At 38.6% G+C, this 14,746-nt stretch overlaps 1 protein-coding gene across 1 annotated transcript in view; it reads left to right on the plus strand.

Annotated features, from left to right (window-relative positions):
• LOC105548506 (thrombospondin type-1 domain-containing protein 7A-like) overlaps positions 1 to 14,746 on the plus strand; it is a gene marked incomplete at its 3' end in the record, with an annotated part of 313,220 nt that overhangs the window by 247,953 nt on the left and 50,521 nt on the right. Inside the window, exons 3-4 of the mRNA XM_011992552.1 lie at positions 8,052 to 8,300; positions 10,925 to 11,106. Coding sequence (XP_011847942.1) covers positions 8,052 to 8,300; positions 10,925 to 11,106 — 431 coding nt within the window. The remainder of the gene's footprint in view (positions 1 to 8,051; positions 8,301 to 10,924; positions 11,107 to 14,746) is intronic.

Here is a 14,746-nt window from a genome sequence, read left to right on the forward strand (position 1 = left end):
GCACATACAATATAAGCTTAATAAATATTAAAAATAGGATAATATATGCATATGAATATAAAAAATAATATTAGGAAGGATAAGAAATGTATCTAAAGGAAATGAAATATGTAGAGTTTTGTAAGAGAGGAGTTGCAGAAGGTGTCAGTCATTATTTTGCATGATTTTTATTGATAAACTCATAAGTATAAGAGTGAAATTTTGCTCATCAAAGAGAAAGTCTTGCTTCATGGTTAGCATCAATACATAACATTGAGTAGTAATGGGAGTTTGGTCCTCTCTGTTGTAGGAAAAACAGAGCTGACTCACAGAGCCCTTTTACCACCACTCTCAGATCTTCCCAGACCTCTCAACTCAGACAAATTGACTGTGATGCTTTGAGCTGTAATTGTCTCCTAGGAATGTAATTTTCATACATATACCAGTAGGATTAAGAAGACTGAATGTGAGTTGTTGCATTAAAATGGGCCAGCATCTCTATGGTTGATTACCACAGTTAAATAAGGCAACTGAATGATGAGACAGAATAATCAGTGCATTTTCCCATTGGACCAGATGGCTTTTCATAGAGAGAGCTGCCTGTGTCTTGTAAATATACACTATTATTATTGAGAATGGGCAAGAGTTAAACTACGAATCAACACAAATCCATCCAATTCCACAAAAACTCTTCAAAGTATATGAACCACCAATTGATGACATCCATACCATCATCTTCATCTTCACATGTAGACATTATAATTTAGAATCCACCATCCTTTTAATTGAAGTACAAGTAGATAGATAAAAGTTTGAACATAAATACTGATAAAATAAATATTAAAGGTATATTTAATGGATATCTCTACAGTTTATAGGTAAATAGATGCATATTATTAATACTTATGTTATATTTAATTAGGAAACCCACATGTATTCTATGTGTCAAAGTTTGAACAGAAAAGTGGATGTACTTGAATAAGCATACATTATAATTAAAAATCACATCTAAAGTTTCAAATGATATTTAAAATAATGTTAAGGCACATATTAAATTTTTTTCTATTCTAAACAATATGGTATTAAGTTATTACATTAGTCAGGGTTCTCTAGAGAGACAGAACTAATAGGCCATACATATGAGTTTATTATTAACTCACATGATCACAAGATCCCACAATAGGCCATCTGCAAGATGAGGAGTTAGGAGAGCCAGTCCGAGTCCCAAAACTGAAAAACTTGGAGTCTGATGTTCGAGGGTAGGAAACATCCATCACAAAAGAAAGATGTAGGCTGAGGTTAGGCCAGTCCAGTCTTTTCAAGTTTTTCTGATGGCTTTATATTCTAGATTTGCTGGCAGCTGACTAGATGGTGCCCACCCAGATTAAAGGTGGGTCTCGTTTACCCAGCCCATTGACTCAAATGTTAATCTCCTTTGGCAACACCCTCACAGATATACCCAGCATCAATACTTTGCATCCTTCAATCCAATCAAGTTGACACTCAGTATTAACCATCACAGATCCACCCCTTGTCAACTTGAACCCATACACATCTCCTGAGACGATACATAATCTTAAAATAAAGACAGTAGTAAGGTCATAATTATACCTAACATAATACAACTATCCTTCGTACAACCAGAAACGCAACAATCCCCAAACCAAATACTATTACATAAAGTTTACAATACTTAAATACTGACATGAAGTCAGTAAATCTATGTCACATGATAAAGCAAAAAGGAAATAAAATGAAGATATTTTCTTAGTACAAGTGTGCACACAAACAAACATGCTTTTAACAAAAGAAGAAGGAAATACTGATGACAATTACAATCTTCTTTTCTGCAGCTGGTCATGTGATCGTAGCCGATATTGATGATACCTTCTTCTACTATCCATTCTGTATTCCCTTTGCCTTCAGCAAGCATCTCAGGAGGCTATGGTTTTTTTCCTGGTGGAGTGACCCAAACTTTCATTTCTGAAGAGTCTGGGCCAGTTATAGTCCTGCCTGGATTGGGCTGTTGTAATTTCCCATTGACCTTAATCACAGGGCATGGTAATACTAAGAGTTGCCTTAACTGATCTCCTGTATTCCATGCATATTTTTCCTTATCTTATCTACTTTCCTTCACATTGACCTTAATCACAGGGCATGGCAATATTAAGAGACACCCTAATGGATCACCTGTATTCCATGCATACTTTTCCTTACCTCTGTTATGTAGTAGTAAACTGATTTCATCTTGTTAGTCTGGGTCAATCACACCAGCCAACACTGTAACTCCCTTCTTAGCCTGTTGAGTTAAAGGTAGAAGGAACCCAAAGTTCCAGGTAGCAACCTTAACTTCCATTAAACTTCCAGTTTAATGGAATCATTGATGTGTCTCCTGTTGGCAGCATTCCTCTCTCTGGAACTGAGACCTCTAGGCCAACAGAGTGTAATGTTGTGGGAACAGGAAGCAAAAATTTTGCCAGTGGATCACTAGGGATGATGGTGAGTGGAGCCACTTCCACATCCATCCCTTGATTCCTGGACCCATATATTCTGGCTATGGGAGAAACAGTATATACTGGATGCTGATTCAGAGCATACATGGCCTTCTGGAGAACTTTGCCCCAGCCCTGCAAACTATTGTCACCTAGTTTACATTGTAATTGTGACTTCAAAAGGCCATTCCTCCACTTTATCAATCCAGCTGCTTCAGGATGATTGGGAACATGGTAAGGCCAGTGAATTCCATGAGCATGAGCCCACCGTCACACTTCTTTAGCTGTGAAGTGAGTACCTTGGTCAGAGGCAATGCTGTGTGGAATACCATGATGGTGAATAAGACATTCCGTGAGTCCACTGATGGTAGTCTTGGCAGAAGCATTGCATGCAGGATGGGCAAACACATATCAGGAGTAAGTGTCTATTCCACTGAGGACAAACCTCTGCCCTTTCCATGATGGAAGAGGTCCAATGTAATCAACCTGCCACCAGGTAGCTGGCTGATCACCCTGAGGAATGGTGCCATATCAAGGGCTCAGTGTTGGTGTCTGCTGCTGGCAAATTGGGCAGCAGTGGCCATAGCCAGGTCAGCCTTGGTGAGTGGAAGTCCATGTTGCTGAGCCCATGCATAACTTCCATCCCTGCCACTATGGCCACTTTGTTCATGCGCCCATTGGGTGATGACAGGGGTAGCTGGGGAAAGAAGCTGAGTGGTGTCCACAGAATGTGTCATGTTAATCACTTGATTACTAAAATCCTCCTCTGCTGAGGTCACTCATTGGTGAGCACTCACATGGAATACAAATATCTTCACAGCTGTTGACCACTCAGAGAGTTTCATCTATATATCTCTTCCCCAAATTTCTTTGTCACCAATTTTCCAATCATGCTTCTTCCAAGTCCCTGACCATCCAGCCAAACCATTGGCTACAGCCAATGAATCAGTATATAATCACACATCAGGCCATTTGTCCTCCCATGCAAAGTGCACCACCAGGTGCACTGCTCAAAATTCTGCTCACTGGTAAGATTTCCCTTCACTGCTGTCCTTCAGGGATGTCCTAGAAAGGGGTTATAGTGCTGCAGTTGTCCACTTTCAGGTAGTGCCTGCATATCATACAGAACCATCTGTGAACCAGGACCTAGTCATCTCTTCCTCTGTCAACTGATCATAGAGAACTCCCCATGAGGTCATAGGTACAGGCTGGGGGAGAGAAGGCAGGATGGCAGGAGTGGAGGCCGTGGGCGTTTGTGCCACTTCCTCATGTAGCTTACTTGTGCCTTCAGGACCTGCTCTAGCCTGATCACATATATACCACTTCCATTTGATGATGACATGCTGCTGTGTATGATCCATTTTATGGCTAGATGGGTCAGAAAGCACCCAGTTCATGATAGGCAGTTCAGGTCACATGGCGACTTGATGACCTATAATCAAATGTTCAATTTCCACCAAAGTCCAGTAACAGGCCAAGAGCTATCTCTCAAAAGGAGAGTAATTATCTGTAGAAGATGGCAGGGGCTTGCTCCAAAATCCTAGAGGCCTCTAATGTGATTAACCTATGGGGGCCTACCAAAGGCTCCAAACAGCATGCCTATATGCAACTGACACCTCAAGCACCATTGGATATGGGGGGTCATATGGCCCAAGTGGCAGAGTAGCTTGCACAGCAGCCTGGGCCCGTTGCAGAGCCTTCTCCTGTTCTGGACCCCACTCAAAACTGTCAGTCTTTCAGGTCATTCAGTATATGGGCCAGACTAACACACCAATTGAGGAATGTGTTACCTCCAAAATCCAAATAAGCCCACTAGTCATTGTGCCTCTTTCTTGGTTGTAGGAGGAGTCAAATGCAGCAACTTATCCTTCACCTTAGAAGGAATATCTTGACAGGCCCCACACCACTGGACCCGTAGAAATTTTACTGAGGTAGAAGGTCCCTGAATTTTAGTAGGATTTTTTTCCCATCTTCTAGCATGCAAATGTCTCACCAATAAGTCCAGTGTGTTTGCTACTTCTAAATCTAGGTCTCACTGGATCTAATCAGCATAATGTCATCAATGTAATGGACCAGTGTGATACTCTGTGGAAGTGAAAAGCAATCAAGGTCCCTCTGAGTAAGATTATGACACAAAGCTGGAGAGTTGATATACCCCTGAGGTAGGACAGTAAAGGTATACTGCTGTCCCTGCCAGATGAAGGCAAATTGCTTCTGATGGGTCTTATGGACAGGAATGGAGAAAAAGGCATTTGCCAAGTCAAGTCAATGGCTGCATACCAGGTACCAGGGGATGTGTTAATTTGATCAAGCAATGAAGCCACATCTGGTATAACAGCTGCAATTAGAGTTGCCACTTGATTAACCTCACAATAATCCACTGTCATTCTCCAAGATCCGTCTGTCTTCTGCACAGGCCAAATAGGAGAGTCAAAAAGGGATGTGGTGGAAATCACCACCCTTGTGTCTTTCAAGTCCTTCATGGTGGCACTAATCTCCTCAATCCCTCCAGCAATGCGATATTGTTTTTGATTTACTATTTTTCTAGGTAGAGGCAGCTCTAATGACTTCCATTTGGCCTTTCCCACCATAATATCCTTCACCCTACCAGTCAGGGAGCCAACGTGGGGATTCTGCCCACTGCTAAATATGTCTATGCCAATTATGCATTTTGGCACTGGGGAAATGACCAGGAACCACTGGACCCACTGTAAGTCAGACATGAGCTAAAACTCCATTAATTACCTGACCTCAATAACTGGTGGACTACAATGACATTTTGGGTCACCTGGAATCAATGTCAGCTCAGAGCCAGTGTCTAGTAGTCCCCAAAATGTCTGATCATTTCCCTTTTCTCAATGCACAGTTACCCAGATAAAAGGCCAGATGTTTTCTTAGGGAAGGATGGAAGAAAGATTAACAGCATAAATTGTACATAATATAGTGGTGTTCTTCCCCAAGGTGACCTGGCCTCCCTTTTATTCAAGAGGTTCTGAGTCTGTAAACTGGCTCAAATCTGGAAATTGAGGGGCCATGATTCTGTTTTTATGATTCAAATGTATTTTGTCCATTTGGCCTAGAAGTTTTCTGCTTATATAAATTAAGTAGGAATACAGTAGGCTTCCTATCAGTTTCACTTCTAGGAACACTATGATTAATTAACCAATGCCAGAGGTCTACATGAGTCAGACTATTCTGATTGCTGCTTTGCCTCTGCTGTCCATTACGATAGCTATGCCCACCTTGCCTTTGATGGTTGAGTGCCACCACTTGGCCCATACCACCTCAGGATCCAATTATTCCCATTGTATTTAAGTTTTGCAGTTGAGTGACTGTGGTTTCCACTGTTAGATCTGACATACAGAGAAGAGCAATTACAGGGCTTTTCAAAGATGCAGGTGCTGCCCTCACAAATCTATTTTGCAAGGCATTGGTCAAGGGTATATCTTCTAGACCTCCCAGCTGGGATGAGTAGGTCTAAAGTGACTAATCCACTCCACCATCCTAATCTCCCTAAGCCTTTGGATCCCTTCCTCTACAGTAAACCAAGGGAGATCAGGCATTTCCAGCTCACTCACAGTGGGCATCTTGTATCCATATTTTAGCTAGCCAAGCAAATAAACCATTAGAACCTTTTATAACTCCCCAAGCTACAACATTAAATGCAGAGTCCCTAATTAGTGGGCCCAAATCAATAAATTCAGTCTGACCCAACTCTATCTTCCTTCCACCATTATCCCACACTCTTAATATCTACTCCCATGCCTGTTCTCCAGATTTCTGTTTATATTAATTAGAGAATTCAAGCAGTTCTTCTCAAGTATAGCACACCTCCTCATGAGTCATACTCAACCTTACCTCTAGGGGCCTGCCAGGACTTTAGTTATAGGTGTAGAAGCAAACAGGGGTGTTGGGAGTGGCTCCTGAGGAGAATCAACATGATCTTGCCTGGCAACTGCCTCAGGGGAGGCTATCACCATTGCCTCAGGCAGTGCAGGGTTTATCTTCTTAGACAAAGGTGGAAAGGCTGATGGCAGCATGGGTTGGAGAGGGGATGTTGCCAATACTGGGGATAGAGAAGTTGTTTCTTCTGGGAGAAAAAGTTTCATCAGAGTTTACAAACTCTGTGTCCACAGTTTCATCAGAGTCCTCCCACAGGTCCCCATTCCAAGTTGCAGGGTCCTATTCTTTTCCAATCAATGCCCTCACTTTAACAGTAGACACCTGGTGAGGCTTTGCATACACCTTTCCTTGCAGGTGACCCATTTGCATGATAAGAGTTTGTGTATGTATTGCCACAATTTCAGCTCTTTTTCAACAGAAAATAAGTTTCTCAAAACAATCTTAGTAGATTTGAAACTCAGAATCTGCTTCTGAAGCTAGGAGTTAGAATTCCTGAGTTGATCATTTTGTTTCATCACTTTTCCACTGAACTTAGGAGCAACGAACTAACTTCATTATGTTTCTTGGTTCTCCATTTATGGTCAAAGGTATTATATATAGAGTCACTAAACTCCTTGCCTCTCATGAGTGATGAATCAGGAGCATCAAATGCATTTATTTTACATAACTCCCTAAACAGTTCATGCCAAGGATTATGAGTGTTCTCCATACTATTAGAAGTAGAGTCCTTAGCATTTTGGAATTTAATATTAAGCAGCCAACTCCAGAAACCCCAAAACCAATGAAAGAACTCCATCCTTAATATTCTGTCCCTCTAGAACCACTCCTGGTACCAAAATCTATATTAGTCAGGGTTCACTAGACGGACAGAACTAACAAGATAGGTACATATAAAGTGTACTTTATTAAGTATTATCTCACATGATCACAAGGTCCCACAATAGGCCGTCTACAAGCTGAGGAGCAAAGAGAGACAATCTCAGTTCCAAAACTGAAGAATTTGGAGTCTGATGTTTGAGGGCAGGAAGCATCCAGCACTGGAGAAAGGTGTAGGCTGAGAGTTTAGGCCAGTGTAGTCTTTTCACGTTTATCTGATTGCTTTATATTCTAGCCACACTAGCAGCTGATTCAATGGTGCCCACTCAGATTAAGGGTGGGTCTGCCTTTCCCAGCCAGTGACTCAAATGTTACTCTCCTTTGGCAACACCCTCACAGACATGTCCAGGATCAATACTTTGCATCCTTCAATCCAATCAAGTTGACACTCAGTATTAATCATCACAGTTATCCAGGCATATTTACTTGATTCCCTAAACAGAATGGAAATTAGCATATGTTAACAGTTCTTGGTTTCTCATTTTCTAAATTAAAACAAGTCTGAAATGAATGAAATGAACAGTATGGTAAACTTAGCTTTAGCTAATTTTACTTAATTAACTTTATTTTCTATTTCCTATGAATGGTTTAACAACTCTTAGAAAACAGAAGAATATGCAAATGTTAGCTTTGAGTCTAACTGCTTTTCCACATCGTAAAGGTTGATGTATTTTGAATGAAATTGGAATCACACCTCCAAGTAGAAATAAAAATGCCCAAGTTGATTCACTCTTGAGTGTAGAAGACAAAGTTCATAACTGCCTGTGAGTCTGTAATGAGAATATCAATGCTCTTTTACAGCTTTTGCCAGCAAGAGAAGCTTCCAATGACCTTCCAGTCCTGTGTGATCACCAAAGAGTGCCAGGTTTCTGAGTGGTCAGAGTGGAGCCCCTGCTCAAAAACATGCCACGACATGGTGTCCCCTGCAGGCACGCGTGTAAGAACACGAACCATCAGGCAGTTTCCCATTGGCAGTGAAAAGGAGTGTCCAGAACTGGAGGAAAAAGAACCCTGTTTGTCTCAAGGAGATGGAGTTGCCCCCTGTGCCACGTGAGTAAAGAAAGAAGGGTACAGTGTCTGCCCAAACGACATTTGCTCAGCTCTTTGATTTTGACTGAACAGTATTCTGAGCAACAGTAATTTTTACACACACAAAAATATATCTTTACAAACAGTATCCTTAAACAAAAATGATTTTACAGAGTAAAAGTGTCTCTGACAAGCTAAATCTCCATGAAATTTTTAGCACCCATTCTATGTTTATGTATTTTCTATAACAGGAGTTGCCAAAATTTTTCTGTAAAGGAGTAGAGAGTTAAAACATTAAGCTTTGCTGGCCACACATGTCTCTATTGCAATGATTCAACACTGCTATTGGAGCTAGAGGTAATATGTAAACAACTGAGTGTGGCTGTGTTCCATTAAAATTTTATTTAGATATATAAAAAAAAGTGGCAGGTTGATTTGATCTTGGGCCACAGTTTGTCAACCTCCATTTCACAAGGTAAAATAAACTTTCTAAATATAGATTATCATTAGCTATTAAAATTCAGTACTTTGTATAACAAATCCTGTTCAATAGAGCAAAATACTACATCAAAATAATGAGACTTTAAGTTCCATGAGGACAAAGACTGTGCTTACTAATATTAGGAAAGGGGTTGGGTTTTTTGCTTGTTTGCTTTTTGTTTAATTACTAGCATATATCACAGTACCTGGTACAAAATAAGTGTTCAATAAATATTCGTTGAATTCAGATTAAATAAGACACATTCTGAAACATTTGGCAGTATGACAGTATTAAAATATAATTTCCAAGTTATTATTGTGAATTATTTTGGTAATAGCAATATTTCAGCTTAATCTGTATATAGGATATTTATAAAGCAACTTATATTAGTTTTTCAATAGAGATGTGTGAACTTCATTGAGAGCATCTCTGGATTCTTCCAAACATTTAAAGAACATGCATATAGCTAGATCTTTATGAACCAGTGGGGAGGCAAATTACTACTACTACTATTCCTATAACAACAACAAAAGTAATGTTTTATACCAGATATATAATTCTGTAGCACTTTGGACTCATCCGTTGTGCTCTAGTGTAAAAAGTGACTGAACCTCCACAGAGAATTTCCTCCCCAATGTCTCTGCCTATCCCACTGATTGTTCTGGTTCCTTTCCACATAATAGGCTCAAGGAAGTTGCCAGGATTTCCTGTGTTTTCTCTCCTATGAGTTTCTTCTATTTTTGTTGCAAGCTAGGTGCTTTATTCTTTTTCTTCTCAGATATTCAAACACAATTAACAAAATAAATATATATCCTTCAGGATCTTTCTCCATGCCCTTTTTTTGGGGTAACATTTTTCACAGAATGTGTAACCAATTTACATTATTGAAAGACTATTCCTCTCATTGGACTTTTTGGCGGGACCTAAATCAGAACTTCAATTTATTTAAAATGCTTATTGCAACTCCCTTAACAAATGGTCTATTTGGTTTTGCTTCCTTCCCCTTCAATCCCCAAACCAGGCATCAATTATCTGTGTTTCTAGAATTGACCTGAGTGCTGCACTTCCTTTATAAATTAATGTCAGGTGTTGTTTCTTCATGACCCAGTCCCACAATTCGTTAAGCAACAAATACCCACTTATAAAATTTAAAAACAGGCATGAAGTTCATCTTTACTGTCACAAAACCTTACCATTGACAGAGTGAAGAATCCAGATTAGACATCTGAGGGCCGTTTAACCTTCTGCCTGATTCAGATGAATATTAGCACATCCATTTGCACCTATGTTGGCTGTTCATCTGATTACTAAGGAAACATCTTGGTTAAAGTGACACAAAGTGCTACATGAGTCATTTTCTTTGTGCTTTTACAATATCCATTTTCCTTGAGATGGAGAAATGCCATCACTTCCTATCTTCGGTGGCGTCGGGAAAGGTTTCCCTAGCTATCTCCTTCAATCACATGTTGGACTGACAATCCCCTGACATTTCTCTCACATCATAATCTTGATTGGAGCTTTAATTGAGCATCAAAGATCTTCTTTCCTGTGCTCCACTGATGAGAAGTGCCAGCTCTTTGCATCATGCATCAGTACTCATTAGGAATGCTCAGTGCCACCAAAAAAAAAAAAAAAAAAAAAAAAATTCTTACTCTTGACAATAAAGAGAAAACTCTGATTTATTCTCTTATAATTTTTAACCCTAATACACAATTATAATTTTGCTACACTGTACAGTTTTCATTTATTTTATAAAAGGCAAAGCAAATGTTTTGGTTCATCATCACTCAGAACGTTTCCCATTTTCATATTCAATCCTCCTTTGTTTATAGGCAACAAGAAAGGGCAAGCCTGGGTTCAGCTTAATTGAACATAAAATTTCATGTTTTCAGCAGTATGCTCCGTTTTCATAAAATATTTATAAGTAACTTCCAGTAATTGCAATTAAAACAGGATCACCCTAAATTTAACCCCTCATTAAATGGAGCACTGCAGAGCATAAAGAAGGAATTGAAACCAAATATGCACCATACATGTAATCTATGATGGATTCGCTAGGAAAATGCTTTTGAGACTAATTTTCATTAAAAGAAAGTATGACAGGAGTAGAGAAACATGTCATTCAGTAATTATGGTTGCTGCTGGTGGTGTTTTCTTTATTTAGGTATGGCTGGAGAACTACAGAGTGGACTGAGTGCCGTGTGGACCCTTTGCTCAGTCAGCAGGACAAGAGACGCGGCAACCAGACGGCCCTCTGTGGCGGGGGCATCCAGACCCGAGAGGTGTACTGCGTGCAGGCCAATGAAAACCTCCTCTCACAGTTAAATACCCACAAGAACAAAGAAGGTAACCTTTGCTTTCTTCTCAAGAATTCACTTATAAAGACTGACTGAGCATGTGATGGCTCTGAAGGGATATATACACAGCCATCCGGGGCATGAGAACTGCATTTCTGTTCACATTGTGGTTGGTATTCACTATGGAAAACAGGTAATCCACATTATGGTTGTGAAAATATTTAGTACAACTCCATCTTTGATCAGTTCTGGTTTACTGACAAGTTTCTTTAAAATTTTGACAAAGGCCTTCTTGACTCAACCTCTGCCTCAAACTTTAGAAACAATAATTTAAAACTAGAATAAAAATTTATTTGTAAATATACACAGATCATGCAAATATATATTCTAAATTCCAAAATTATATAAGAAGTAAAACCTGCTTGTCAAAAAAAAATCTTATTTGGAAAAAAATGTGGTTAAAAATAAGTTAATTATGATACTGAATAAAATTGTCAATTTTGGTTTAAATAAGTACAGAATAGAAACTACAGTAAAAGAAATCTTTAACCCAAAGGCACTTTTTAAAACTCTTCAATTGTTTGACAGGTATATCTTTTTTTTTAATTATATCTGTTTCAGGACCAGATGTATTAAGTGTACAAAAGAATAAGTGAATCCAATATAGCCCAAGCTAAAACTATATATTTTAGATATTAATTAATATGATTCTAAAATTATCATAATTATTGGATCAAGTGTATATTGAATGAGTAGATCTTAAGTTCACATACAAATATGAACATTTTTAAGCAGTACTGTCAGCAGTCTTTATCCTCCTGTCTGAGGAATAGCAGGACTTCTTTCACTGGCACATTGAACGTATATCAACACATACAATTTGTTTAAGAGAGTGAGGATAGAAATACCAATACAGATTGCATGTCATGAAAGTCCTCAAAGTCATCAGGAGAGCATGTAGACAAACAAGTAATTAAAATGCCATATGTATGCCATACAACCAAGATTCAGAAAGAGCGTAAGGGAGTAGTAGAAACAGAGCCCTTTATGGAGGGGGTGGCACTTGAGCTGAGTGATGACAGAGATACTACTTACAGGGAAGCATGGCAAGAGTGCAAGAGGGAGTTCCCTTCAGGCAAGGGAACAGTGTGTATTAAAGCACAACGCTAAAGAAAAACAAAAACAAAGGACAAATCTCACCAATAAAGATGAGCGAGTTGTATTTGGCGGGTTGTGGAGAGGGGCGGGGAGGAGAGGAGACGAGAGGACAGGATTGGATTTCCTAGAAAATACCTTGGTAGAAAAAGAACAAGGATAAAGGACCTCTTTGATATCACTAAATGAAACACCAAAAAAGGAGAATATTTTGGGAAGGAATATGAGCAAAAATGATCAGAAAATATGATAAACAACCAAGAGAAATGAATGTTTTAAAAACCAAAGAAGAGATGGCTTCTCTGCCCCTCCCAAAAAGGACTGACACCAGTGACCAGTAATTCATAGAAGATAAAAACTGAAGTTTTGCAGCTGCAACTTTCAAAATTTAATTGTTCTGTATCCACTAACTTTACACAGCATGTCAACTCATTTAGGAGTCTAGCCGAGGGATACATTTTACTACTAATGTATCTTGAGGTTATAAGGAAGTAGCATAAAACATGTAATGTTAGTACATTAATATTTTCTTGGCCACTTTAATGGCTGCATTTTAACATTCTTAAGTAGATTTATGATAGCAGTCTTTCCAAGGTAGTATAATTTCATTGCTAGAGGTAGATCAGATTTTAGTTTTGGAATGTCAATTATGTCCTGTAGGTTATTACTTTCCAAAGATCCTTCGGAATTCTGAATTGCAACTGGGTATTTTTTTAAAGCATTTTCTTTTAGAGCTCCCCCCCTCCGACCACTGCTAAACCACTGCAGACACCAAAAAAGTCACAGATAAAGAAGGAAAACTGAAAGAATATCATTATTTAGATGTAGTTGTTAGACTAAAGCAAATGCCAAAGCAAAGGTCAATAGATATGGAAGTAATTAATTCACCTAAAATTAATATTTATCATGTAAATATGTAACATGAATAATTTAGGAATGTGTGTCCTTTCATATCATATGCCAAGAATACTAATGAACTTCTTAAAGTCTTTGCACAAACAGTTGATTCTCCCTAAAAATGTAGCATTTATTCCACCAAATTTAGACTCTGTTAGTTTCTCTCTGGGAGCACTTAACATTTCCCAATAGGAAACATATTCAGTATATCGGTATCGCAGGGGTGACATGCGAAGTCTATAAATATGTGTGAATGGAGAACAATTAGACTGTGGGCTTGAAGATTATTCACACTCTATGTTCAGTCATGTTCATATGAAAGAATGAAAGCTTATCTTACGAAAGAGAGAAATCCCTCAAAACAACTCCCCCAGCTAATAAGAAGACAGTCATTTCAAGAATCCAAGACTGTGTAACCATGAACAACCTGTACTACGAACAACTCAGTTTTACTTAAGGAACAATCTACACTGTTCTTTTTGCAGATTCACACCCTGTGTTCTCTAGATGACTTGTTTTCACATATAACCAAGATGTGAAAAAGACCCTAACACAAAATAAAATACTTTAACTCAAAAATAAAATTTCTTAGTACAAAAAATACTGAAAGCAAGTGATATGAAATTTATGTAAACTTCCTTTATTAACTTGGTGCGTTGTGTTACACAGGGGAATGGTAATGACTACCTTAGCACAAAGGCAGAAAGCATTAATGACTTTACTCATTGGTATATTCCCTACTACTAAGTGACCCACACCATAAGGGACAGAAAAATTCTTATCCTTGGAGTTAATATATTTAATTTCCAAAATAATAAAATGTATCATATTAAAGTACTCACAAGGTCTTTAGTATAATATTCACAATTTGGTATGCTGTTTGTGTCAGTGGAATTATATCATCAGAACATATCCTAAATTGGAGATAGCACCTGTAAACAATAGGAAAAAATATATCTAACTGACATTAGACAATGTCTATAGTTTATTATTGTACTGCTCTTAGCTGTAGGTAACCCTCCCAATCCTGACAACAATCCCCCCGCAATATTCAGGTGAGCAGAATTTCTACTATATCATTTCCGTAGGAGAAAGGCTCCACAAGTTCCCTACTGAGAATGTCAGTAGTAAAACCCTTGACAGTTTTTGTTCAGCCAGCTGATCAGATTTCCAGTAGGCTGTGAAGAATATCCAGCTTATGCTGGTGTGAAATCTACCCTTATCAGAACATGACAGGAAGAGATCTTGCCTGTGGGGAGGTTTTCTGCATGAGTCCTAGAGAGCTGATGAACATGTTGCTGATCATTGGATGCGTGGAAGTAAATTGATTCTTTTTAGAGTTCAAAGTAAAATGAAAGTAGATTTTACCTACAGTAACTCAAGAAATTCTTCCATTTAGTACAGATTGAACATGTTTTTAAATGAGAGAAACTAAAAGTATTGGCTATAAGGCACCATTAAGCTTACAGTGACTTATAGGAAACTTAAGAGCATTACTCTGTAGAAAACACATTAAAAATCCACACTAAAATCTAGATATTGTCTGTGGGATTGAGGGTTATTAGGAAAGACAGCCTGGATAATAAGCCTGTATGATGACACAGAATGAGATATAGCAGCAGAAAGGATTAGAGAAT

Source organism: Mandrillus leucophaeus, unplaced genomic scaffold, assembly GCF_000951045.1.
Source record: "Mandrillus leucophaeus isolate KB7577 unplaced genomic scaffold, Mleu.le_1.0 Scaffold1106, whole genome shotgun sequence".
Classification (NCBI taxonomy): domain Eukaryota; kingdom Metazoa; phylum Chordata; class Mammalia; order Primates; family Cercopithecidae; genus Mandrillus; species Mandrillus leucophaeus.